The sequence below is a fragment of the Dromiciops gliroides genome, chromosome 2 (genome assembly GCF_019393635.1).
Source record: "Dromiciops gliroides isolate mDroGli1 chromosome 2, mDroGli1.pri, whole genome shotgun sequence".
In the NCBI taxonomy this organism is placed as follows: Eukaryota; Metazoa; Chordata; class Mammalia; order Microbiotheria; family Microbiotheriidae; genus Dromiciops; species Dromiciops gliroides.
In genome coordinates, this window is record NC_057862.1 from 22,531,061 (window position 1) to 22,557,304 (window position 26,244).

General features: G+C 40.7%; 1 protein-coding gene across 6 annotated transcripts in view; it reads right to left on the reverse strand.

Moving 5' to 3' along the window:
• ANK3 (ankyrin 3) overlaps positions 1-20,024 on the reverse strand; it is a 380,917-nt gene extending 360,893 nt beyond the window's left edge. The window contains exon 1 of one of the 6 annotated variants that reach the window (XM_043988596.1): positions 19,244-20,024. In XM_043988596.1, the coding sequence (XP_043844531.1) occupies positions 19,244-19,357 (114 nt within the window). In that variant the 5' untranslated portion in view covers positions 19,358-20,024. The remainder of the gene's footprint in view (positions 1-19,243) is intronic. The other 5 variants (XM_043988597.1, XM_043988598.1, XM_043988602.1 and 2 more) reach the window with 5 other exon arrangements.
• Between the last annotated feature and the right edge of the window lie 6,220 nt (positions 20,025-26,244).

Below are 26,244 nucleotides of genomic sequence, written 5' to 3' on the forward strand. Positions count from 1 at the left end.
GGAATGGTGGGGGGATGTATTAATACTCCAGGATGCTGCCAGGCAATCATCATTTGATGGGTTGGTCATAAATCCTGAATGACAGTAGTCTAATTATTAATCTTTTAATCTAACCTAATCTCATTACAGTTTTCATATACACTTAACATTATTATGTTACATTATGGGATAAAAAAAGGGCTTTAGACGCTGCCCTGTTATTAAAATACCTTTTCCTGAGTCTTCTGCTACTTAAAATCAGTGACAGCATTAACAATGGATATATATATATACACACAATGTAAATATCTACATACACACATATGTGTAGTATATATGTGCTGGTCTATACACACATATGTATGCACACATATATGTATGTATATATGTGTATATATCTATATCTATATGTAAAATCAAACTAACCTAATTTGAAAATCAAGCTACAAAAAATAAACTGCTACCTTCCTGAAAGGTAGCTAGGTAGCACAGTGGATAGGGTACCAGGCTTAGAACCAAAAGACTCATCTTCCTGAGTTCAAGTCTGGTCTAAAATACTTACTAGCTGTGTGATCTGGGCAAGTCACTTAACTCCATTTGCCTCAGTTTCTCATCTGTAAAATGAGCTGGAAACCACTCTAGTATCTCTACTAAGAAAATCTCAAATGGGTCACCAAGAGTTGGATATAACTGTAAAACAACTTAACAACAGCAGTAACACCTTCCTGAGTGCTAGAAATGTACATTATCAGTAAATGTCTGGTATACAAAGCCTATTTTTGTCCATAATCTTTAACACAATCTTTTCCAAATGGGAGCAAAGTCTGCAACTAATCTAGACTGAGGATTCTCCACATCGACCTGTGGAACCTTAAAAGCCTATTATTATAATCAATCAATAAGCAAAAATTATTTTTTACATTTACCTAAACTAAGCCATCGAATCATTAAATTCAATTCCATAAGCATTGCATGTGCCAGGCACTGTGCTAAGTGATGGGGGAACACAAAAGTGAAACAAACCTTGCTCTAAAGACGTTTAGGGTTCTAACAGTGGAGACAAAATGAGCACGTATAGATACATACAAGATAGGCACAAATCAGCCACAATGGAAATGAAGACAGGCAGATATTTACAACTAGAAGACCAGGAAGAGTTGACCAAAGGAGCTGGTCCCTAAATTGAGCCTTGAAGAAAAAGAGGGATGCTGAGACACTGAGGTGAGGAAGCACAGAGGACAGACAATAACCGTGATTCATTATTTAAAGTGAATTTTGTGTTTACTTATGTGTATACATTGCCGCCCCCCCCCCATGTTATTAGAGTGTAAACTCTTTGAGGACAGGACTGTTTCATTTCCTCTGTATTTCCAGGTCCATCACACAGTGTCAGGCACATAGTAAACATTCACTAAGTGTTTTGTTAGTTGCTCATATTTGTATTGTATTGTGTTATGTTGTGTTATGTTTGTTATGTTATGTTAGATTAGATTAATTATATATTATGTAATTATTTATTTTGAGTAAATCCTAAAAATGACTTGGGGGGAGTTCACTTATTGTGTTAATTGCCAAGAAAAGTATTTGACATTTCTTAAAGGCTCAAAGAATACTTTACACTGTTTAACCATATCAATTCAGGTTCTGATAGTGGCAAAATCCTGTCTCACTGGTGATAGTGAAATTTGAGTCAGTCTTTGGGTGGCCAGCTGAAGTTGTTGCTGATGTTGAAAAAAAATCTAATCTGCAAACTGCATTTTCACATCTAACTGTCACAACCCATTTGGTGACAATGGACCAGTTGCTACACTGGGCCTTAGCTCTGTTTTCTCATAGAACCATAGAGAGCCAGGGTGTAATGTAAGGACAAGAAACTACCTCAGCCACTGAAAGTGATCCAGGAGTCCCCCTAACACTTATCTTCACTAGCAAAGGGGGCAGTGTGAAAGGATTTTGTTGTTTGCCCTCAAATCTATACACTGTTTCAGAATGGTCTCTCCAGGCTTAACTCTGAGAATCACACCATCCTAGAGTTAGAACTGGAAAGAGACATTGTGTGTCATCTAGTTCAACCCGTTTATATGAAAGATGTAATGCAGGGCAGTTTGGTGGTGCAGTGGATAGAGTAGCAGACCTGGAGTCAGGAAGATTCATCTTCCTGAGTTCAAATCTGGCCTTATACACTGACTAGTTGTGTGACCTGGGGCAAGTCATTTAACCCTGTTTGCCTCAGTCTCCTCATCTCCAGAATGAGGAGGAAATGGCAAATCACACCAGTGTCTTTGCCAAATGGGGTCACAAAGAGTTGTAAACGACTGAACACACAACAACATTGGAGACCCAGAGAGGATTTTCCAAAGGTCACATAAGCTACAAGTAGAAGAGTAAGGATTTGAACCCAGGTTTCCTGACTGCATTAAAAGTTTTACTTTTGGGTTATTGAAGTACATTGATGGTGCATTTGAAGGAAATATGTGAGATTTTTTCAAGGAGCTAATAGGGCTCAATAAAAAAAAACTCCCCCAAACATTTTTCCTTTTTCTTTTTTATATTCCTCATTGAAGAAAAAGAGATAAATAACCAACAAGCTGACTGAACAAATTAAATGCATCTATTGAGTTTTTGCTAAGCACTGAGGGAGAATGGAATATGAATGATTTTAATCATGATATCTTCTCATACTTCTAGTATAGCATTTCAAGGTTTACAAAATACTGTTTTCACATGAAACCCATGAGGTTGGTGGGCTAAGTAGTATGACTCATTTTACAGGTGAGGAAACTGAGGTTAAATTTTATTTAACTGAAAAAAAAGTTTATTGAAAGCTCAGCTCAAATGGCATTCAATCCATGAAGATTTTCTTAACGGCCAACTCCAAGAGCAATTTCTCCTTCCTGAAGACTCTCATAGCACCCTCCATTCATCTTTTCCCACACACACCACATACTTTGTATGTATTTTGTGTCCACATTGTTTCTCCTTGAAAACTGTATAGAGAAACATGGAAGGATTTATTGAACTGATACAAGTTAAACTAAGCAAAACTGTGGGAAACCACATGTATGACTACAGCATCATAAATGGAAAGAAAACAATCACACAACAGTCTGTTGCTTGATTGATTGAATGTTGCAAAATTAGAAAGATCAAGTCTGACCCCAAAGAAGATATAAGAGAAGACGACTTCTCCTGCTCCTTACTTCAGCTTGTTTGCAGAAAGGCTGGAGTCTACAGATGTGGTACATTGAATATAAAGTCAAGTATTTTTATGTTTGTTGCTTTTAATGAAGTTTTTCCCCCATGCCCTATTTTTCTTTTCAAGAATTTGTTATAGGAGCTGGTTCTCTGGAAGTGGGGAGGGGGAAGGATACAGGGAAAAGGTTCTAGGTAATATAAGAACAAAAGCTATCAGTAAAATTTATTTTAAGAAACTGTAAGAAGAGGATAGTAGCAATAAATGACTATTGTACCATTGAAAATAGGTCTTTGGTCTACATGATGTAGGCTGATGAACACTTAGCCATTAGTGTTAACTGTCAATTAATTTATGTATTTTGGTTTTAATCCTGCTTTACTTACTATCTTTTCGACCCTGGGTCAATCACTTTACCTCTGTCTGCCTCAGTTTTCTCATTTACAAGATTGGGAAAACAATAGAACCCAATTGGCCAAAAACCTCCTGAGGTTCAGAGATTATCTTCTTTTTTATATTTGTATTCCTAGGGTTTAGCACTGTGCCTGGCACACAGTAAGCACTTAATAAATGCTTTCCCTATCATTGATTTTCCTGTTATTCCTTTGAAAAGGAGTAATAACTATTAGAAAGTTGTATGAATGTCAATTTACCATAGTAAGTTACACTCCCTGGAAATAAAACACCAAATTATGTAGAAACTTTAAATATTTAAAAAAAATAGAGAGACATGTATGTATACATGTGCCCCAATATATATTATGTTTATATATATACATATATGTTTATGTGTGTATACATACATACATACATACATACATGTATGTAGGTAGGTATCTCCAGGGCATATAACTTACTAAAGTAAATTGAAATTTTTACAACTTACTATTTATTACCTCTTTTTATAAATGATAGAAATATAAACAAATGTATATGTTTCTGTCTACACATTGCATATATAATATATATGTAGACTTCTATGTGCATATTTATATATGTATATGCACATATATGTGTGTATCTATGTGTGTATATGTGTATATATACATTTATGTGATGCTTGAATTTTTATGAGTAGCAGGTTACTCCTTTGTTGTTACAATATAGATCCTACTGAGGGAATTTGTTCATTCATCTACTATAAATACTCCTTCATTCATAAAGTCTCAGAAGCTCAGGATTAAAAGGGACCTCCCAAGTCTTCTGTTAGTGAACAGACCTCTGAACCTGAAGCAAGGAAGACCAGTTCAAGTCTTGCCTCAAATACTTGCTAGCTTAGTTATATGACCCTAAGCAATTCACTTGACTTCTTAACCTCTGTTTCCTTATTAGTAAATTAGAGATAATAATAGCATTGACCTCATAAAATTGTTGTGAGGATCAAATGAGAGAACATATGCAGTGCTTGGTGAACCTTAAATCGCTATATAAATGTTATTTGCTGTTATAATAATTATTATTTCCCCAACAGAAATCCCCTTTCTGATGTTCAAAAGATCTCCTGCTCTATGTTCAGACTCGCTCAAATGTCCGTGCCTTAAAATGCATCTATTACTATCTATCTTAGCCTCTGAATATGTTACATCTTCTTTCTTTACATGTTATGCCCTTTCCCCACCTCCTACTGGATTATAAGCTCCTTGAGGACAGATCCCATGCTTTAATTGCCTTTGTCTTTCCTCTAGCATTTAGTTTGATGAAATGAACGGTGTAGGATCTTAGTGAATGGTTATGGAGGGAAGAGAGGCAAGGGGATATAGGAAAAGAAATGATCCATGCTGTTTATGAATGAACACTGTAATTTACATCTGAAGCTCTAGAAAGGATTCTCCAAGTAGCCATCCCTACTTCCTGAGCCCCAGAATTCTACACATTTCTTTCGTGGTGGTGGTAGTCCACTAAACCAACTTTATTCAATAAATATTTGTTGAGTTCTTCCTATGTGTAAACATGGAGGTCTTTCAGAGCCTATCTCTTTGCACCCTGCATCTCATTCCTTTCTTAATCAACTCTAATTGTGAAGATAGTTCAAACTTATTTTAGCCCCCCTTGGTAGCTCAGTGGATAGATTCCTGGACTTGGAGTTACATGAAAACAGGGATTCAAATTCTACCTCAGACATAGTCTGTTTGAACCTGAGGAAGTCAACTCAACCTCTCTCTGACTCTGTTTCATTATCTGCAAATTAAGGCTAAAGATAGCACCCACCTCCCAGGCTTTTTTGTGAGGATCAAATGAGATAATATATGTAAAGTGCTCTGTAAACCTTAAAGCACCATAGAAATGTCAGCTCTCATCATTATTATCACATCAAGTGAAAGTCGGCCTTCCTCTGATTCCCCACTGGCTCTCATTCTGGCCAGCAGACAATAAACCCTAACCCTCTTTGACAATCAGCCCTTGGAATTTGTGAAAAACCACTGTCCTCTCCCTCCCATGTTTTCTCTTGTTCAAGGGAAACGTTCCCAGGTGTTTCAACTGATCCTGGCAGACCTTGGTTTCAGGTTCCCTCACCATTCCAACTGCCTCCCTTTGGCCATGCTCCAGTTTTGTAATATTGCTCTTAAAACGTGACACCTCAACCTAAACACAACACTCCAGCAGTGGGCTCCCTGGCACGGAGCACAGCAGGGGCGTCACCTCCCCTGGGCTGGACACTCTGCTTCTGTTGATGTGGCCGGGGATCAAATGCACTTTCCTGGCAGCTGGGCCCCACAGATGGCACCTTTTCTCCTTTTAATGAACTTCAAGGCAAAATCGTTTTGAAAGTGAGAAGCCTTTCCTGATCCCCTCTTCCACATACAGCTATCCCTTCCACATCTTGACTTTCCCCATCATCTTGTCAGCGTAAGAAATTAAAAAAGCATTTGGGGGAGTTTTGCAGAAGCTGCAGAAAAAAATTTAGAAACTCAGAAAATGCATAAAATAGGTATAGGATTGTATAATATCAGCCCAAATTTTACAACAAGGCACTGTAAGTAAACACCCCATAAAAGAAAAAAGAAAAAAAAAATCAGACTTCTCTGGTATGAGCGGAGGGCCAAAAATTTTACTCGGATTTTCCAGCTCATAGGAAGCGCCTCACCCCTAAACTCCATGATGTGGAAGGGATAACTATTCAATTTGGATATATTGTGTACATTCTGAGATATGTATATGCGGTCCCCTTGTTAGGATGTAAATATCTTGAGGACAGGATATTTATTCAGCACAAAGCCTGGAACATAGTAGGGAAGGAATTAAGACATACATGATTGATTGAATCATTGAATACTATCCCTCCACATGAACTATTTCAAGCTAAGTAGTGAACTTGACATTTCTTCCAATGCCATTTCATCTTGCTGGGATGGGCCCTTCATTTCTGTCTGTCCAAACCCTGATTCTGGAGTACCCCTTTCAGCTTTGTGTCATATACAAGTGTGATAACAATGCCAAGTCATTCTTCATCAAGGATACTGTTAAGCCAGAAAGAGTATAAGGCAGATCTCTGTAGCACACCATCAAAGACTACATTCCATCCAGGCTGACATGAATTCATTCATCAACTTCCATTTGGTATAGTCTTCCTACCAGACAGATATCTGTCTTGCTCTACAATCACATACCCACATTGCTCTGCCTTCTATTTTGTCCACAAGGAATAGAGTGTGAGACTCTGGTCACATCTCCAGAGATTAGAATGTAAACTTCTTGAGGCCTTTCTTTGTATCCCCAACAGTGCCTGGCACACAGTAAGGAATTAATAAATGCTTATTGACTGATTGAATAAACTGAGACCATGATGGAGGGTATTATTTAGCTAAGATCTCATACCAGGACCCAAAGCTCCTACAACCAGGAATAATGGGTGGGTGGGGGGGGGGAGAGAGAGAGAGAGAGAGAGAGAGAGAGAGAGAGAGAGAGAGAGAGAGAGAGAGAGAGAGAGAGAGAGAGGCAGGGTGAGGGGCTGGGGGAGAGAACTGATTTACCAGTAGTGAATCGTTAAATGCTTCAATGACCCAAAGATGTGTGGTCTTATGGGTGTGGCTTCTTCTTCTACCAACACAGACAGCAGCCTCTGTACCCCTGTGGATGTTCTTTGCAATTTGCTGTGTCTGGAAAATTCACGACTTTGAGGCCAACCATTTGGTGATTAGTTACCTAGACCAGATTCTGTCTCAGCTGATACACTTTGAAGCCTTTCCAGCTAGGAAGAACTTGCCATGGCATAGGGCTTTGTGGGCATACCTGGGGGCAGCTTCATCAAAGGAGTGGAGAAACAGGAAGGTGCCAATCAAACCCCAAATGGAGTTCATGAATTCTGAAGGAGCTGCCATGTTTAACCTGTGACATGGCATCTTAAATTACTTAATGGGGACCTAGAGGGAAGGGAAGGGAAGGAACATTTCTATGATACCTACTATATTCCAGGCACTGCACTAAGCTCTTTTTACAAACATTATCAATTTGATCCTTGCAACAACTCAGCAATGTGGGTGCTAATGTCATCTCTATTTTACAATTGAAGAAACTTTAATAGACAGAGGGTAAGTGCCTTGCCTGGGATCACACAGCTAGTAAAATAAAATTTGAACCCAGGTCTTCCTGACCCTAGGCAGTGAGCTCTATACACTGAGCAGCCAGCTGCCTTGAGGCCATGGCATCTGAATCTTGAATGAATGGGTCAAAGTATCCTAAACAAAACTGGCGTGTTGGGAAAAGATAGCAGAGAAGATTTCTGAACCCAGGGCTTTGCTTTTGAAACTGATGCTATACAAGTTGCTACTGCCCTTAAATTTACAAATATCTCTTTCACCTAAAATTAAGACACACGAGATCAGCAAAGTAGTATTTTCAACTGTATTCCTTCCCTATTTTAATTGATACACCAGTCATTGTATAAAGCCATGATACCGCTACTTTTTAAAAAATTACTGCCTTCATACAACAGTGAAATTAAATGCTGGTTTCCCCTGATTTACATATATCCAATAAATAAACATTTTAATTGTAAAAAGAGATCTACATTTATTTATTTGTCTATCTGTCTATCTATCTATCTATCTATCTATCTATCTATCTGTCTGTCTATCATCTATCTATCCATTCCTTCATTCATTTACTCATTTGTTTATTTATTTAAAGAACATTCACTTTCCAAAAAATTCATCACAGGTTTCTATGGAACTACAGTCTCTTCTAATGCTTTAAAGATATCATGTAATTGTACTTGAACTTTTGGGAATCCTCATGAGAAGTCGCATAAAATTTGTGAATAGCCAAGGAGATGAGCTAGGTAGGCTTCAAGAATGGATATGACAGATGAGAGACAACCCAAGCCCACATGAGTTGTGACTATCATGTGGAAAGGATCTCTGCTTTTGTCAGTGTGGAAGCACTTTCCACCAAGGCAAATGGCAACACATTCCAATTTCTATCTTAGAAAGTTGTCTATATTTCAGAGAATTTAAGTGATGAGACTGTGGTCACCCAGGTAATAAGCACCAGGTACAAGATTGGAGCTGCAGTCTTTCTGAATCCAAGTCTAATCTTCTAGTTTATAAAGCCCACAGCCCACCAGATGGATGAAACCAGGGTTAGGCCTCCAGCACTTTGGATGAATCCCCTGTGGAAGGTTCAAGGAATGACTTGGAAAAGCATCTCCCAGGACACAAAGCATTTTGATGTGATTTATCACAAAGTGTATTCTCCTCAATCAGAACCCAGAGGCCCTGAAAAACTCACAAGTCTACACCTCTCTTATAGAATACAGAAGTCACGCACTGCAAAGCACCATTAAATCCATTTCCAATACAATTTAAAGTCCACAAAATTTCCACTTATAACGCTTGTTGTTTGAGAATGTGAACATGAGACTAAAGAGAAAGAGAGCTATAAGAATAAGACTCAGAAATATTTCTTAAAAAGCTACATGAGGTTCTGGGACTAAACAGGAATGTCTGAAATAATGTTAACCAGTCAGTCTGTTAACAAGCATTTATTAAGCACCTACTATCTACCTGGGCCCCATACCGAGCACTGGGGATGCAACGAAAATCGAAAATGGCTAATAATCTGTGCTTGTCCTGACTTTGCTGTCACACCAGTGATGGCTGATGCAAAATTAGGAGGTGTTCATTAAAAAGTGACTCGAAAAAATTCATAGAAAAAACACCACGATACCAAGCTTTTTTTTAAAAAAAAAAAACAAACAAACATATAATAAACAGCACAGTGTACCTTGAGAAGAAATCAGCTAACAATATTTTCTCAGTTTCTTTTCCATTCCTAAATCATAGTATCATAGATTTTGAGGCATAGGGGGTCTTGAAGATCATTTCAGTCCAACCGTCTCATTCTACAGAGGAGGAAACCGAGTCTCAGAGAGGACAGGTGAATTGCCCAAGGTCACACAGAGCTGGCTTCTGAACATAGGACCTCTAGGTCCAAAACCAATATTTGTTCCTCTCTGCCACCCACTCTCCAAGTCAGAGGACCTCTCAGCCAGGTACTGACAAGGGCTTCCTCTGCTCAGCTTCCAAGATGAGGCAAGGTCGAGTACATCAGGGCTGTGAAAATAGGGGGCATGACTCCCATGGAGGAAGGTCCCATAGCCTTTATTGCCCATGTTGGCTTCCTTCTCACCTGTTTGGAAAATGTCCATATAATCAAATGTGCGAAAATGAAATAGCCCCTGCTTACCTCCTGTTTGAGGGGCAACATAGTCTCCTCTGAGTGGTAGAGTAGAAAAAGCAATGGTTTTCCAGTCAAAAGACCCGGTTCCAAAGCCCAGCCTTGCTCCTTGCCATCTCTGTTGTCCCAGGCAATTCATTTATCCTTTCTGTGCCTCAGTTTCTCTATACAGTGAAGGGGTCAAGGTAGATGGTACCGCCCATGTGAAATATACCACCTTCCTAAAAAGTCCTCTTTCTTCTAGCTTAACTTCAAAGGGCTCTCTCCTTCCTTCCACTGAAAAGAATCCCTTCTTCCCTTCTCAGCTTGGCTCAAGCTCCACCTTCTGCACAAAGTCTTTCCTGGTTCCCATCCCTCACTCCAGGTGCCATTTTCCTTCCTCAAAAAATCACCCTGAATGGATTTTGTATCTATCTGTCCATGTACATGGGGTCACAAGAGAGTACCTAGAAACCACTCAAGGCTTAGGGAGATAAGTAATTTGAGCTAGGGGGCAGCTAGGTGGAAGCTTGGTGGTGCAGTGGATAAAACACTGGCCCTGGATTCAAGAGGACCTGAGTCCAAATCTGACCTCAGACACTTTGATACTTACTAGCTGTGTGACCCTGGGCAAGTCACTTAACTCTCATTGACCCCCTCCAAAAATTAATTTGAGCTGCATCATCCACTAAGTCATAAAGGTAGGATTTGAATTCAGGGCCTCGAACTACAAATCCATTGCATGTTCACCTGGCCACTCAGAGGAGACCATGTCCCCTCTGATAGAATGTTGTTGTTGATTCAGTCATTTGTGTTTGACCCTTCATGACTCCTGTAGGGTTTTCTTGGCAAAGAGACTGGAGCATTTTGCCATTTTCTTCTCCAACTCATTTTCCAGATGAAGAAACCAAGGCAAACAGAACTGAGTGACTTGCCCAGGATCATGCAGCTAATAAGTATCAGGTCTTCCTTACTTCCTTACTTCAGGCCCAGTGCTCAATTTACTGTATTACCTAACTACCTCTCTGATAGACTACAAGGAACTATTTCAGGCAGGAAATTAATTTCATCTTTGTATCTCTAGGACCCGGGACAGTATCTGGAATACAGCAGTCACTTAATAAATGCTTGTTGATGATGGCTTAAAAGCTATTATAGAAAAAGTTATTTGTGAACACTGAGACTTTTATTGGGTCTACAGAAACTGAACAGTCAGATAAGACTAAGAACAATTTGCCAAAGCTCATCTATATACCTCTCTGAGTTTCTCACCAGCAACCTGAAAGTGTTGCTTCCTGCTGCTCCAAAATCTGGCTTCATGAATGGTAATGGGGCACTGACAGCCACTGACTTTTCCAGTTCCCTCTGGTTGCAGCATGGATTTATTTATTTTATTTTTAATAAACATTTTTATTTAAAGTTTTTGAGTTCTAGGGGAAGCTAGGTGGTATGGTAGATAAAGCACCGGCCCTGGATTCAGGAGGATCTGAGTTAAAGTCTGGCCTCAGACACTTGACACTTACTAGCTGTGTGACCCTGGGCAAGTCATTTAACCCCAATTGCCTCACCCCCCCCAAAAAAAAATAAATAAAATTTTGAGTTCTAAATTCTATCCCTCCCCCTCCCCTCCCTGAGGCAGGAAACAATTATTCATATATAGATAGAGAGAGAGAGAGAAATAGATATATAACATATATAACATATGCAGTTATGTAAAACATTACCATATTAGTCATTTTGTAGAAGAAAACTTGAAAAAAAGAAAGTGAAAAATAGCATGCTTCAGTCTGTGTTTAATCAATATCAGTGCTTTCTTTGGAGGTGGATTGGTATACTTCATTGGTCCTTTGGGATTATCTTGGATCATTGCATTGCTGAGAATAGCTAAGTCATTCACAGTTCTTCACCAAACAACATTACTGTCACTGTGCACAACGTTCTCTTGGTTCTGTTCAGTTCACTACACATCAGTCCATATAAGTCCTTCCAGGTTTTTCTGAAATCACCCTGTTTGTCATTTCTTAGAGCACAATAATCTTCCATTAAACTCATATACCACAGCTTGTTTAGCCATTCCCCAACTGATGGGGATTCCTTTGATTTCCAATTTTTAGTCACCACAAAGAGAGCTGCTATAAATATTTTTGTATAAATAGGTCTTTTTCTCCTTTTTGAGATATCTTTGGAATATATTCCTAGCAGTGGTATTACTGGATCAAAGGGTACGCACAGTTTGATAGCCCTTTGGCCATAGTTCCATTGCAGCATTGATTTGGAGTCAGACAAAAGTTTGGGACACTTGTGAAGCACCAAATATTTCTACCAGCTCCCACACTCATGCTACTCCCTGAAGAAGATGCTACAATGACTTGTATTTCCTCCACAGCCAAGTCCAAACTCTCCCCACTTCATTTTTAAAACTCTTTCTCATCTGAATGCTCTTTCTTCCAATCCTTTCTTTAAGTACTCACCACCATGAGCCTTTCACTTCAGACAGATCTCATCACTATTCCCTGTACACAACATGACTGATTAATTCCTTTCCAGGTTCATTAAACTCTTCTCCTGCTAAAATGACCTTCTTGCTCTTGCTCATACAAGACATTCCATCTCTTATCTCCATGCATTTGTTATTCCCCATTCCTGGAACACACTCTTTCCTTACTTCTACTTTTTAAAATATCCAGTCACTCCCAAACTCTGTCCAAACACCGCCTCCTACATTTCTCAATTCTTCCATCTACTAATGCCTCCTTCCTGAAATTCTTTTGCATTCCCTCTGAATCTGTGTTGCAAATCTTGTACACATTGTTTTTCTCATGATAATGTAGATTTCTTGAAGAAAAGGACTATTCCCTTTTCTTTATACCAACAGTGCCCACTATAGAGTGTGGCACACAGCAGGTGCTAGTAAAGGCTTGTGCGTCCTTTGCCCCTGATCCTTTGCTAATGCTGCTTCTCTACTTGGAAGAAACTCCATCCTGACCTAAAACCTTCTCACCCCTCTGTCTCTGTGCAGGTCCCGCCTCCTCCAGAACCCTTCCTCACTACCACCACCTCCACTCATCTGTCTCCTCTGACCTCCTGCTGTAGCCATAGCTCATGCCACATCCTATTTTGTCTGCGTCTAGATCATAAACTTCTGGAGGGAAGAAACCATAGCTTAGGTTTTGTCTCTGCCACAGTATAGGTAACATTGTGGAGTCTCAACATGCCAAATGGGGTAATGTACATAAGGGATTCTTTCTGTCCATCTATCCCTCTATCTATCCATCCATCCATCCATCCATCCATCCATCTATTTATCTATCTATCCATCCATCCATTTATCCATCCATCCATCCATCTATTTATCCATCTATCTATCTATCTATCTATCTATCTATCTATCTATCTATCTATCTATCTATCTATCTATCCATCCATCCATTTATCTATCCATCCATCTATCTATCTATCCATCTATCTATCTATCTATCTATCTATCTATCTATCTATCTATCTATCTATCTATCTATCTATCTATCTATCTATCATCTATCCAACTATCTATCCATCTATCTATCCATCCATCCATCTAATCAATCTAATCTATCATCTATCTATCCATCCCTCCCTCCCTCTCTATGTGTGTGCATGTGTATACACACATAAACATATATGTATGTAGTGATACATAGTTATATATAGTTATAATTATATATATGTCATAGGTATAGTTACAGTTAAATATATAGTTATAGTTATAAATCATAGTTATATATATATAGTTATAGCTATATATATATGTTATATATATAAAGTTCCATATAATGATAATTTTTTAAAGCACTAAATGATTATCTTTCCAGTCTCATTATAAATTACTCCTCTCCCTGCATGACCAAACTGGCTTTTTCTCTGTTCCTCACACACATAGTCCATCTTCGGCCTCCCTATCTTTGGCCATCTATCCCTCACACCCAGAATGCTATCCCTCTTCATATCACCTTGGTTTTCTTCAAGACAAAGTTTAAAGAGCATCTTTATAATAAGCAAGGCTTTTCAAATTTTTTTGGGGGGGGGTCATGGACCCCTTTGTCAGTCTGTTGAACCCTGCTCAGAAATCTTATTTTAAAATGCATAAAACAGGGGCAGCTAGGTGGTACAGTGGTTAGAGCACCTGTCCTGGAGTCAGGAGGACCCGAGTTCAAATCCTGCCTCAGACACTTGACACTTACTAGCTGTGTGACCCTGGGCAAGTCACTTAACCCCAATTGCCTCACCAATAAATACATAAATAAATAAATAAACAAACAAACAAACAAATAAATTTTAAAAAATGAAATGCATAAAACAAAATACCTAAAACTTAAAGGAAGCCAAAAGGTAGTGGAAATAAATGTCATTAAAAAAATTCTAAGTTCCCAGACTTGGGCAGTCTTTGGACCTCAGATTAAGACAAGTTAAGGACTTCCTGCTTAACGGGAACCTAACCTACCCTCTCTAAGAGCTTAATGTTTCTTTGTATTTATTCTGCTTTTATACACACACACACACACACACACACACACACACACACACACACACACACACACACACCACGTGCGTGCGCTTTCCCAATGAGCTCCCCCAGTGAGCTCTGAAGGGCAGGGATTATTTCATTTTTTACTTTGCAGTGGGTGCTTAATAAATCCTTGTTGAGTGACTGATCAAACTTTACTTGGGAGCAGCATGGTACAGAAAGTCCTGCACCCGACTTACAGTCCCAAAGAGCTCATTCAGTTGCTGGCTTGCCTACTTCCTACCAGTTGAGTGACCTTCAGTAAAATGCTTACTCATGGGCACCTCATCAATGACATGGTGCTAGCTAGCCATGCTGGTGCTCCTGAGATCCTAGTGGTATCATTGGGAGAAAAGTTTTTTGCCAACTAGAAAAAACCCAGACAAGCTGAAATCTCAGTATAATCCTTCTTAGGCAGTGGCCAGAGGGTCAATATCTCTCCTTGGCCCAGGTAGTCACAGTTCAGAAAGGATGGCTTTTCCTTTATGTATCCTTAAAGCATATGTAGAGATGGAGAGAGACAACCTTGGAGTGGGCACTAGGGATCCTAAACATTATATGCAAAAATACACAAGAAATATGTTTTAGAGACAACGGCATCTCCAAGGGTCTAGGATTCTAAATTTCTAATCTAAGGGCTCTACTTCTTTCAGAGGGTTCCTGAAGAGAAGGCACTTCCTGGGTAGTGCTCACAGACCTCTCAGGCACTTTGGGTCCAAGTATTTCAAGGCCCCAAACCACATTCATTCTGTGACCAATTACCACCTTCAAGAAAAATATGGCCGTGGTATTTCTATCCACTCCTTTAAAGGATGTGATGACCCTAATGAAGTACATAATCTCCTCTCTTCTTTCAAAACTATTTTTTAGCCAGAAAAGGGGAAGGTACAAATTGTGAGGGGAAACTGTCCCAACAGTCACTGTCTTTAACAAGGCAAACCCTCTGGCACCAGGGGTTAACAGGATTCCTTCCCCTGTAGAGAGTCTGAAGGTCTGGTTGCCAAAGTCTTCAAGCCTGTGCTGAGTGTCCCCTATGCACGAGGGACCAGACTATGCTAAGCATGGTGGATCCAAAGACACAGAACCAACTCCTTGCCCTCTGGAGATGACAGCATATCTAGGGGTCATGACTACTCCTTGAGAGCCAGCCTTTACTTAGAATGGAGGGGTATATACTAGCTGTGTGACCCTGGGCAAGTCACTTAACCCTCATTGCTCCACCACCCCCCCCCCCAAAAAAAAAGGGAAAAAAGAGAGAGAATGGAGGGGCATTCTCACTCCTTAACATGCCAACAAAGCTTCTGTAAAAGATAGTTCTTCCTGACACTGTAAACCACACAAGCCCACAGTGAATAAGGTAACACACAGGGGAAGAGACCTACATGTTTCTTCTAGGAAACTTGGTTTCCCAGTGCCTGAAATCAGGAAGACTCAAGTTCAAATTTTCCCTCAGACACTTACTAACTGTATGAACCTGCGCAAATCATTCCACCCTCTTTGCCTCAGTTTCCTCATCTGCAAGATGAGTTGGAGAAGAAAATGGTAAACCATTCCAATATCTCTGCTAAGAACATCCCAAATGGGGCCACAAAGTGCTGGACACGACTAAGTGCTGGACACGACTGAGTGCTGGACTCAGAGTCAGGAAGACGAGTTCAAATCTGCCCTCAGCCACTAATTGTGTGACCCTGCACGAGTCACTTGACCTCTGTCTCAGTTTCCTTACCAGTAAAAATGGGATAATTATAGTACCTAACTCTTAGGGTTATTGTAAGGTTTAAATGAGATCATATTTAAAAAGTTATTTGCAAACATTAAAGTGCCACACAAATACTAGATACTATGATTAAAACTATATAAGCAAATCCTGTTGTAAACAACAGTTAGCTTAATGTCTGGCATATAATATAGGTGCTTAATAAATGCTTTATTGACTTTATGTCTTGAGACAAAAACTAGACATCAAAGCAAGAAATCTAAAAAGAAAATTCTATTCATATCCACTTATTTCTGTCAGATGGTAAAATTTTTCTTTTTGTTGGGCATTCTTTGAGTGAGATGTGCCAAGAATAAGACAAGCTGCTATTACAACTCAGCTGATTCTAACTCCTAAAAGTTTGCTGCTAAGCACTTCGCCTCATCATGAGCCATGTTTGGAAGGGACCACACACATTGTTCACTGGGTCCTTCAATGAAGCCATTTCAGTTGAATGTCAAACCAACACAAAGCCAGAGGATTTATTATGATTAATAACTGATAGCCAATGGCTAGGTGGCATAGCATTAGGGAGGGCTGAGCCCCATGGGAATAGCCTGGTCTCTTGATAAGACCTGGTCTCCCACTTTATTGCTGTATAGTTTCTGACCTTTCCTGTATCAAAGATGATCAGGGAGGTCCCCTTTTAATTCTGATGTTCTATGCCTCTGCACCAACACTTAGGGCTGTTTCCCTGCGATGCAAAGTCTGTGGAGGACACTTCTGCTCATGGACAATAGCCCTTGTGAACGTCCTAGCGTACACAATAGAAACCAGCAGCCCTTCCTTGCCGCAAAGGGGTGAGTGAGGGCATTATTCTAATCTTCCGAATACTAAACAGTGTCACCCAGAACTCTGGCAAGGTCTCAGAAAAGGAGATAATGAGTGCAAAACTCTTTGTGAACTTTAAAATGTCATCAACATTTACACTGTTATTATTCTAAATGCTAGGGGGAAATAACAATCTGAGTAAAAAGGAAATCTGAAGTCTTTGCCCTTGAAATGGAACAAGGTATTGCCCATTCTATATAACTACAGGGAATTATTAGTCTGCAGTTTGTGAGTCGTTTTCTTTTAATTATATGTCCCACCAAAAGCCTTTTTAAAACACACATGCAGAAATGCTGTTGTATTCTGGATGTATGAACATTCTTAGCGTGAGTAAGGATGAGCAATGCAGGCATGGGCCATGTGCTACTTTTCTGATCTATTTCAAATTCCAGAAAAAAAAAATATTGGGGGAAAAAGCCAGCAGCAAAATGGAGATAGATAAATGGTTATTTCTGTCTGTCTTCCTCTGGCTGCTAAGAGATTTCCATGGGGCAGTTCTATGTTGTATCTGTAACAATACATTTTGCTCTTTAGAGCAAATGTTTCTTATACTCCCAATCCTGGAACTTCCCTTGTCTCATCCCTTCCCTGTTGAACTACCAACAATTCCCATGGACACAGGCACAGAAACACATCCCGGTGGTGGTAGGGACACAATGGATGGCAAAGGACAGCCGCACTGTATTGGCCAGCTTGGCCAACAAGTCTTATTTAACCTGTGGGTATCAATGATTACACTGTAGCTTTAAGCAGCCTCGAATAAATCAGAGTACTCTGGGTGATCTGATTGCTTGCAGGGAGGGGGGCAGGGCAGGTCGATAGCGACATAGCCACATCCCAACATAACACGACAAAATTAGAACTAGCCAGAAGAGAATATGGTAATTCACAAGCTCTGCTGTAGAAGGCCCTGAGACCTGCCCTGCTCGGCAAGGAATATCTTAATCTGAGCTTGAAGTTTTGCCAAGAATATACTTAAAAAGTTTTATTTGCGTATCCATTTAAAGGAGAAATAATCTATATTTAACGTCCTGCAGCAGACCCACGGTAACCCCTCCAAATGCTCCTCCTAAAGCATGCCACAGAACAAAAGGACTCGGCACCCCGTGCCTGGATGGGGTGTGCTCCCACCACTATGGAAAAACCAAACGAGAAAAGGCAGCAAAATGTTGACAGCAACCCTGCAGAAAAGAGCCCATATGTTGAAAGGAATCTACATGTCATTTAGAAAGCGTCTCGCATCACTGCTCACAGCAAATTAAGATGATCCATCCCTTGGGGATTCTCACAAAGACACATAAAAATGCTTTACGACCCGATGTCTGTATTCAGATCATGGACTTTGGGTCAAATTCTATTAATTGTCATGGAAGATGGAGAAAGTACTCTAGGGCCTCATCCTCCAGATTGGTACTCAGGTGTCCAAGTTAAGGGTACAGCCACCACACACTCAACAAGGACTTCTCAACTGTAATGTAACACCACTGACCTAGAATATGCCCCCACCCAAACTGGGAAAAAACAAAACTATAGATATACCAGCAGTTGCTTCCCTGAGCCTACAGACAGCCAGTGTGCTGAAGGCTGCAGGTCTCACTATGCTATAGAAATTTCTGCATTCAAGATAATCACCCAGGAGAGAAAGATCAGCATTTGTGTTCTTGAGATGGATTTGACAAAACAAAGTTCATTCTCCCCCACTATTGCTGCAGTGTCTTCCAACCTGATACACCTTTCAGAAATCGGGGGGGGGGGGAAGAGGAGGGGGAACCAAAAACTAAAACAACCCCAAAGCAGGAAATGACTCTTCTGCTACACCTCTAAGGTCATAGATTTGTTTGGGGGGAAAAATCTCACATGTGACACAGTTCCTGCATAAAGATGGATCTTCCATGAGAAAGACCTACAGGAAGTAGCAAGTCTAACTTTACATTCTTTCCTTCACAGCCCAGGTCGACACTGTACATTTAACCTTGAAATTATGATTGAGAAACTACTTTTAATTCCCTTGTAACACATTTTTTTGTGTCATGGAAACCCAACAATTCCTATGTGAAATGAACACACAGTTTCTGCATCATACCCTGCAACCTTCCGCCCATCAGATAAAGCACCCTATTTCTTTCCAAATCCCATGGCTGGGGGCCACCAGCTCCTCTAACCAGCTGGTCCCTAGTTGCTTCCCCCAGAATTTACCCTCTGTCTAAAGAAAGCCCAACATGCTTCTGCCGGACGCAAAACAAAGGAATCCAGGCAAGATTCTTTGCCCTGGTCCATGTAAAGATACCTTTTTCTTCCGATCTCGGGATCGTTTTCGGTGTTTCCTTTTTTTCTCAGTCTCCTCCTCAGCATTGATTTCTAAATCCCTGTTTTTCTTTAATTGAGATGCTGCATGAGCCATAATGCATTTAAAGAATCCTTTAAAGCAGAGCTTCCTTGTAGAAAAAAAAAAAGAGGTGATCTCCCCGGGCACCTTTAATCAGCTTCACAGAAACATTCCAATCACTGACAAGAGTCCTTTTGGCCAGAAGCAGGAAGACATTGAAAACACAGAGATGCTGTCCGAAGCTTAGGCTCAGGAAGAAAAATGCCTGGTGTCGGGCTTCCTCCTACACCTTCCTTTACCTGAGCCTTCGCAAACGGGTGCAGCCATACTCATGCATTTAACGTAATGAAAAAGACAGCTGGGACAGAGAAGGCTGCTGTATCCCCTGCCACCAGCTGGAAGTGCCTAAGTCTTTTCACGGAAGGGGGAACACAGCAAAGGATGCTCCCCCGTAGGAGAAAAAATCCAGAGTCACCACACAGGCAGCAGACACCAGCCAGCACCAATTCTGAAAATCTATTTTAGAAAGCCTCGAAAAAAGGACAGGGCTGCAATTTATCCATCCCTGCCGGGGCTGCTCAGAGAATCATTTAACCTCTAAGAGAATGGAGCAGTTCCGACTTTAGGTTAACTGCTGATGGTAACCAGAAAAATTAAATAAATACAAAAAAAAAAATGTCACTCTGCTACAGAGACCCTGGGTGCATTATGTAGGAAACAATGCATGCTTTGCTGGTCCCAACAGTGCGTCCTTTATGCTGAATTATCAATCCCAGTGCATTTGGTGGGAGAGGATTACAGAAAGCCTTGTCTTTGGAAAACCAACATGCTTAGTATAACACATCATAGAGAAAGATGTGATCGTGTTGGCGTGCCGAACAGATGCCCGATTCATCGGAGGGTCCCCAGCTCCCCTTTCTTGCTGTAGCCCCTGGCCCCGGCAGGGGAGATCAGGATTGGAATCCCCTGGTCAGAATGGTTAAATATGGAGATCGGGGCTTTCATGCTAGGGCTGGCCTCAATCACCTTACTCTTCCTGACACCTGAGTCCCTCAATGACTGCAGCTGCTGAATATTCATCATGGGAGGGGGAAGTAGCAGCAGTATTCAAGGCCTGCAGAAGTCCCAAGGAAAAACTGCAGTGTAAGCATGGTGTAAGACACGCAGGAATCCTGCCTCACCCCACAAACACAAGCAAGATGCTCCAACGGCTTTGCGTAAAAATCCCTCCTATTATCAAGAAGTGGAACACTAAGGATTTGAGTCCTTTGTGACCAAAAGAAAATCCTTCACAAAGCCTGGCAGGATGAAACTAACAGATCGCAGAGTTAGGATGTGTGGTTTGCTCCAATGGCTGTGATGGCAAGCATACAAGACTATTCAGCCTGAAGCACAGCACCCCAAGTTCACAGAGCTCACATGAGGGTTTGTCTGGGTTGCTAAGGAGTACCCTAGATGTTCCTCTGCTACCTAGAAGGTACAGATTCCCACAAACAGCCACAGCTTGACCGCCAGGCTTGAGACAATGACAGAAGACTCTGGAAGCAGATGACAAAACTGGAAACCACCCCCAGCCTTCAGCTATGGAGCTTCATGCAAAGGGAGTCTGCAGGGGACTGACTCTGTATCCAGACTGAGAATTAAAACACAAACTTATCTCAGGTTTCACTGTCTTCTTCAAGTAGTTTCCTAGTTTGTACTGATAGCCCATGGGGCCATGGAGGTGACTCTAGGTCTGGATCATAAGTCTTCAGAGGCCATGGATTCCAACCTTTAACTTTACAAATAAGAGTCCAAACTCTTATTTTATAGATAAGTCAACCAAGGCCCAGAGAAGTCAGTTACTTGCCTAAAGTCACACAGCTAGGATGGAGCAAAGAGCAATTTGGACTGGGGCCTCCTAAATCCTGCTTCACACCAGAATGCCTGCTCTAACTGCAGAGCTTTGTCCTGTCCCAAGCTAGCAAGGCTTGGCTCTAGGTCCCCTGGTGGTGTCATGACCAGCCTCCATATGGCCATAGGTTGATGAAGGGCTAGCATTGTGCTGACTTTTTCAGCCATAGCAATTCTTAATCTCATTCATCAATGCAAGGAGTGCCCTCCCAAAGGATTGTTGTTTGTTGAAAGATCGGATGTCTTGAGCCAGAAGAGATTCAGAGCCCATTCAGTCGAAAGGCCTCATTTTACAGATCAGAAAATAGAAGCCTAGGAATAATTAAGGGGCTTGGTCAAGGTCACGCAGGTAGTAAGTGTCACGTGCAGGATTTGAATCCGGGTCTTCGGCCTCTAGACCCAGTGTTCTTTCTACTGAATTGGGAAGTTGCAGATCCTTGAAGTCAGTTTGTGAGAAATCTGAAAATCTCCATGTTGTGAAAGATGAAGTAACAATTTTAAATTTCAGTGATCTGGGTCCAAAGAGAGAACGAGCCCAACCCAACATGTCTTTATCAAAGATTCGAATGCTTCTTTGCTAGGAAGAACTGTTTAAGTCATATTAAAAGGCTGGTAGGGAGAAATCAACAGACTTTATTTGCATGTGTCTTCCATATCCAAAGCATTCCACACTTTCCAGGAACAGTCATAGAAATACATTTTTTCCTGCTATAAAATAATTGAAGAGTCCAGTGAAAAAGTTGGCTTGGTGCCCACTGACTCCTGGAAGCTTCTCTTCCCCCTATATTAGAGACACCAATGATCTCTAGAAAAATTGCAATGATGGCCTTGTTGGCCAAAGAAATCCCTTGGCAGGGGTGATTGGGGTTGGGGTTGGAGACAGACAGACAGAGACAAAAAGAGAGATTCAGAGAGACAGGCAGACAGACAGAGAGAGATTGAGAGAGAGAGAGAGGAGTAGGAGACCTAGAATGATTAAAAATGGCAGAAACCCCATGTGTTTCATTTGGTTTAGATCAGCAAAGGTTAATCTGAAACTTTGCACACAAGTGGCATGTATTATTCAACAGCACTATGACCTATTTACTTCTGGGCTTCCTAGCAAAATCCAGAAGTTGAGATGTTTTATCTTCCTGGCCTCTACCCTTGTATCACACCCTTGGAAGCACTTACCACCAGTCCTCTGCATTAGTAGCTCCTCCCTCCATCTGACTCTAAACCCTAGGAGGGTAGGAACGTTGTCTTAGCTCCATGCCCTGTTTTCTTCCCCAGCAACTTGCCCCATGCTTAACAACACTGTTGAATGTTGAATTTATTGAATGAATAGAAGAATGAAGCATGGTACAGAAGACTGAATTTAGAATCGCAACTCTGTAAAACAAGAGGGTTGGACTACATGACATGCATGGTCCCCTTTGGCTCTAAATTGAAATGAAAAAGTGAATGAATCCTTGATATAATCTAGGTCAAGGCTTCTTAAGCTTTTAGGTGGTTGTGGGCCCATTTAGTAATGCCAAAACAATGTATCTCTTCTCAGAAAAATGCTTTCAAATGGATAAAATAAAATACATAGGATTACAAAGTAAATCAATTATATTAAACAAAGATGTAATTTTGCCCCCATCTACATTCACTGAATCCTGGAAATTTATTCACAGAACCTAGATTAAGAACTTCCATTCTAGGTACTATATACATACATACATACACACATACAGACACACAGATATACATATGTATATAAATATAAAGAAAATATTTTGTTTTTCCGTAATTACATGTTAAAACAATTTTTAAAGATTAAAAAAAGTTTTGAGCTCCAAATTGTATCCCTCATTCCTTTCCCTCCCTCCCTGAGATGGTAAGCAATACAATATTGGTTTGTATGTATGTGTATGTGTACATATATATATATATGTGTGTGTGTATGTGTGTGTGTTTGTATGTATATAAAATGATTACAATAATGAATGCATGTAACCTGAAATTATATACTTGAATAACTATTCCTTCATAATATTTTCTCAGGGATGGTGCAGCCAGATATCATGGGGCTGACTTATAGGTAAAAGCAAGAAGGGTCTGTAGCTGAGGGACATCAGAAGAAGTGAGACTGACCTTAAAATCACAATGACCTAGGCTGGCTGGGGGGAGGGGCACAGGGGATCAAGATTACCCATTGGGTTAGGAGCCACTCTGCCTCTACATAATTATGTGAACTCAGTGCAAATCCCTCATGTCATGACACTCACCTTTGGGCTTTTTAGTGTGTTGGGGGATGGATGCCTAAGGTTCCTTGGCTTTTCCTTGCTCTACCAGACCCACACAGCCAATGAAACCATTTGGATGACAGTGTTCCTCACTCCTGCAAACATTCACTGTGGTCTCATGCTTGTAGGAAAATGACAATCGAGTATTGATTATTTAACCAGACAAATAAACCCTAAAGGTTAATTTCCTGGGGGGAGGGGAAGCTTTGGTGTTCTCAGTTTCAAAGATAGAAACTTTTGACGGCAACTTTACCAACTGAAGTAAGAGTGACCCATAGATTTTTCATTCTACCCTTGACTAAAACATCATGCCACCTGTTTTCCTATTTCATTCAAACCTGCCTCCAAGGGACAACAATCCATCTTCTGTAATCTCCTTAGACTCCGGAAGCACAAAGACAAGTTAGTTACCCTTTAAAAAGAATTGGGCCAGCTCTCTCATTTTATTGGCATTGAGGACTCCCAGTGAGGAAATTCCCTCTACCAGTGCACATGGTAATTAGTAGCTAATAGGCGTAGGGTAAGTAACGAAGGGCACTAAAAGGGTAGGTGACTTGTTCAGGCTCACAAAGCCTGTGTGAAGTCATGGAGGAGGACTGAACACAGGTCTTCCAACAGACTTTACCCACTCTATCACACAGACTCTCAGATACCCATGGTGGTTTCTAAAAGTGAAGGCGCCTGAATTTAATATCAGATGTTACTTCCAGGGTCAAACATCAGCCATCCCAGGAAGCATTTTTTTCAATAAATAAGGAAAAAAACTTCAAAAATTTTAAGCTTGAGTAAAGTTTAACTTTACAAAATGAATCACCAAATGTGAATCTTGAGAGTTCATCCCATTTAGGAGTTATTATCAGAGAATAAGGTTCTAGGGCTAATAATAATAATGATGAAAATGTTATAATAACAATAATAGTTAGCATTTATATAGTACTATAAGATTAGTAATGTGACATATATAGGGGTAGCTAGGTGGTGAAGTGGATAAAGCACTGGCTCTGGATTCAGGAGGACCCGAGTTCAAATCTGGCCTCAGACACTTGACATGTATTAGCTGTGCGACCCTGGGCAAGTCACTCAACCCTCATTAGTAAGGTGACATATACAGGGATATACAATACATTTATATATATACATGTATGGATATGCATGTCCATATACGTGTACACCCATGTTGCATGTATGCATACATGTATACACACGTGTGTGGATATATATGTTGAGACTCCCAACAATCCTGTGAGGTTGGTGCTAATATCATCCTATTCTCTTTTACAGAGGAGAAAGCTAAGGCTTAGAGGGGTCAGGTGACTTGCTTAGTGTCACACAGCTAGTAAGTACGGTCAGATTTGAACTCCTGTTTTCTGGACTCCTGGCCCAGAGTTCTGCGCTCTCTTTGAGGGGTTTCCAGTTCAGACCACTGACACAAGTCACCTCTTTGCCCAGGGTGATAACCTGGAGATGGAGAAGAGATGAAGCCCAGAAGCAGGCTCTGGGGCTAGAGCCTCCCTGAATTCCCAGACGTCAGGTTAGTTTCCATTTGAGTGGTCAGTCATCCCTTCCTAGGGAGCCTCCACTCTTCACAAAATGTGAATGACCTGACATAGGCCTTGCCCCAGAGTTCATCTTGTCCACCCCCCGGCCTCCAATCATGGTCATGCTTAGACAATTGCCACAACCAGCTAGAGTTTTACCATGATGTGTAATGGGCCTTAATGAAAGTGATTTCAAACCAACTGTTTAAACTCATTATAAACACGATTGTAGTGATGTCAAATGTTACCTATGGAGTCAAAAGGCACATAGGGCTACTTCTGTGACTTTGGGCAAGTCACCAAGCCCTCCGGACCTCGGGGTCCTCATCTCTAAAATGAGGGATTCAGACCAGATGACCTCTGAGTCCCCTTTTGGCCTTAAATCATATGATGGCTTCCTTGTCTCCACTCCGGTGGATGATGCTTTATTACTCCTCCAAATAATTCCTGATGAGGGATGTCAAGTTCCATTTGTAACATTATTGGACTAGGGTTCCCAAAGCACTGGGATTCAGGAGAATTTGCTTTCCAGTGGAGCATGTGGTATGAAGCTTAGGAAATTCTATTCATTACTGAATCAATAATTTGTTCATAAATAATCTTCTTAAAATGAAATTGTAATAATGCCCTGACGTGCTCCACAAAATCCGGGCACTACCTTCAGCTGGCACTGTTTTCATTTTTGGAGGAAAAGCCTGTCAGCTTTGCAAGATGACATTCAAACATGACATTTGTCATTTGACATCGCGAATGCTCCTTTAAAACCGTGTGAAAAAATCCTCACACGTAACATCACATTTCCCATCTTCATGTTTTTGCCCAGCCTGTCCCCCACGCCAGGAATGCCATCCCTCTTCATCATTGCCTTTAAGAATCTACCTCCTTCAAATTCCACCGGAAGCATCATTTTCTTCCTGATTCCCTCAGCTGCTCTCATCTTCCTTTCCTAATTTCCTCATATTTCAACACTATTTGAAATATATTTTGTATGTACTTCTGTGTATTTGCCTACATGTCACCTCCCTGACAGAATGTACACATTGCTCCCCTTCATGCATTCTTCAGTCCAACAATATCAACCTTGCTTTGCTTCACTAGTATCCATCTCCATCTCCCATCTCTCTACCTTTACAGAGTCTGTCCCTCATGCTCCTCTTCATCTCTACCTCTTGGAAAATCCCATGTCCTTCATGCTCTATCTCTGACACCTCCTTCTACATTGCTTTTCTCCCCAGCTGCTAGTCTTGTACATAGTTTGTAT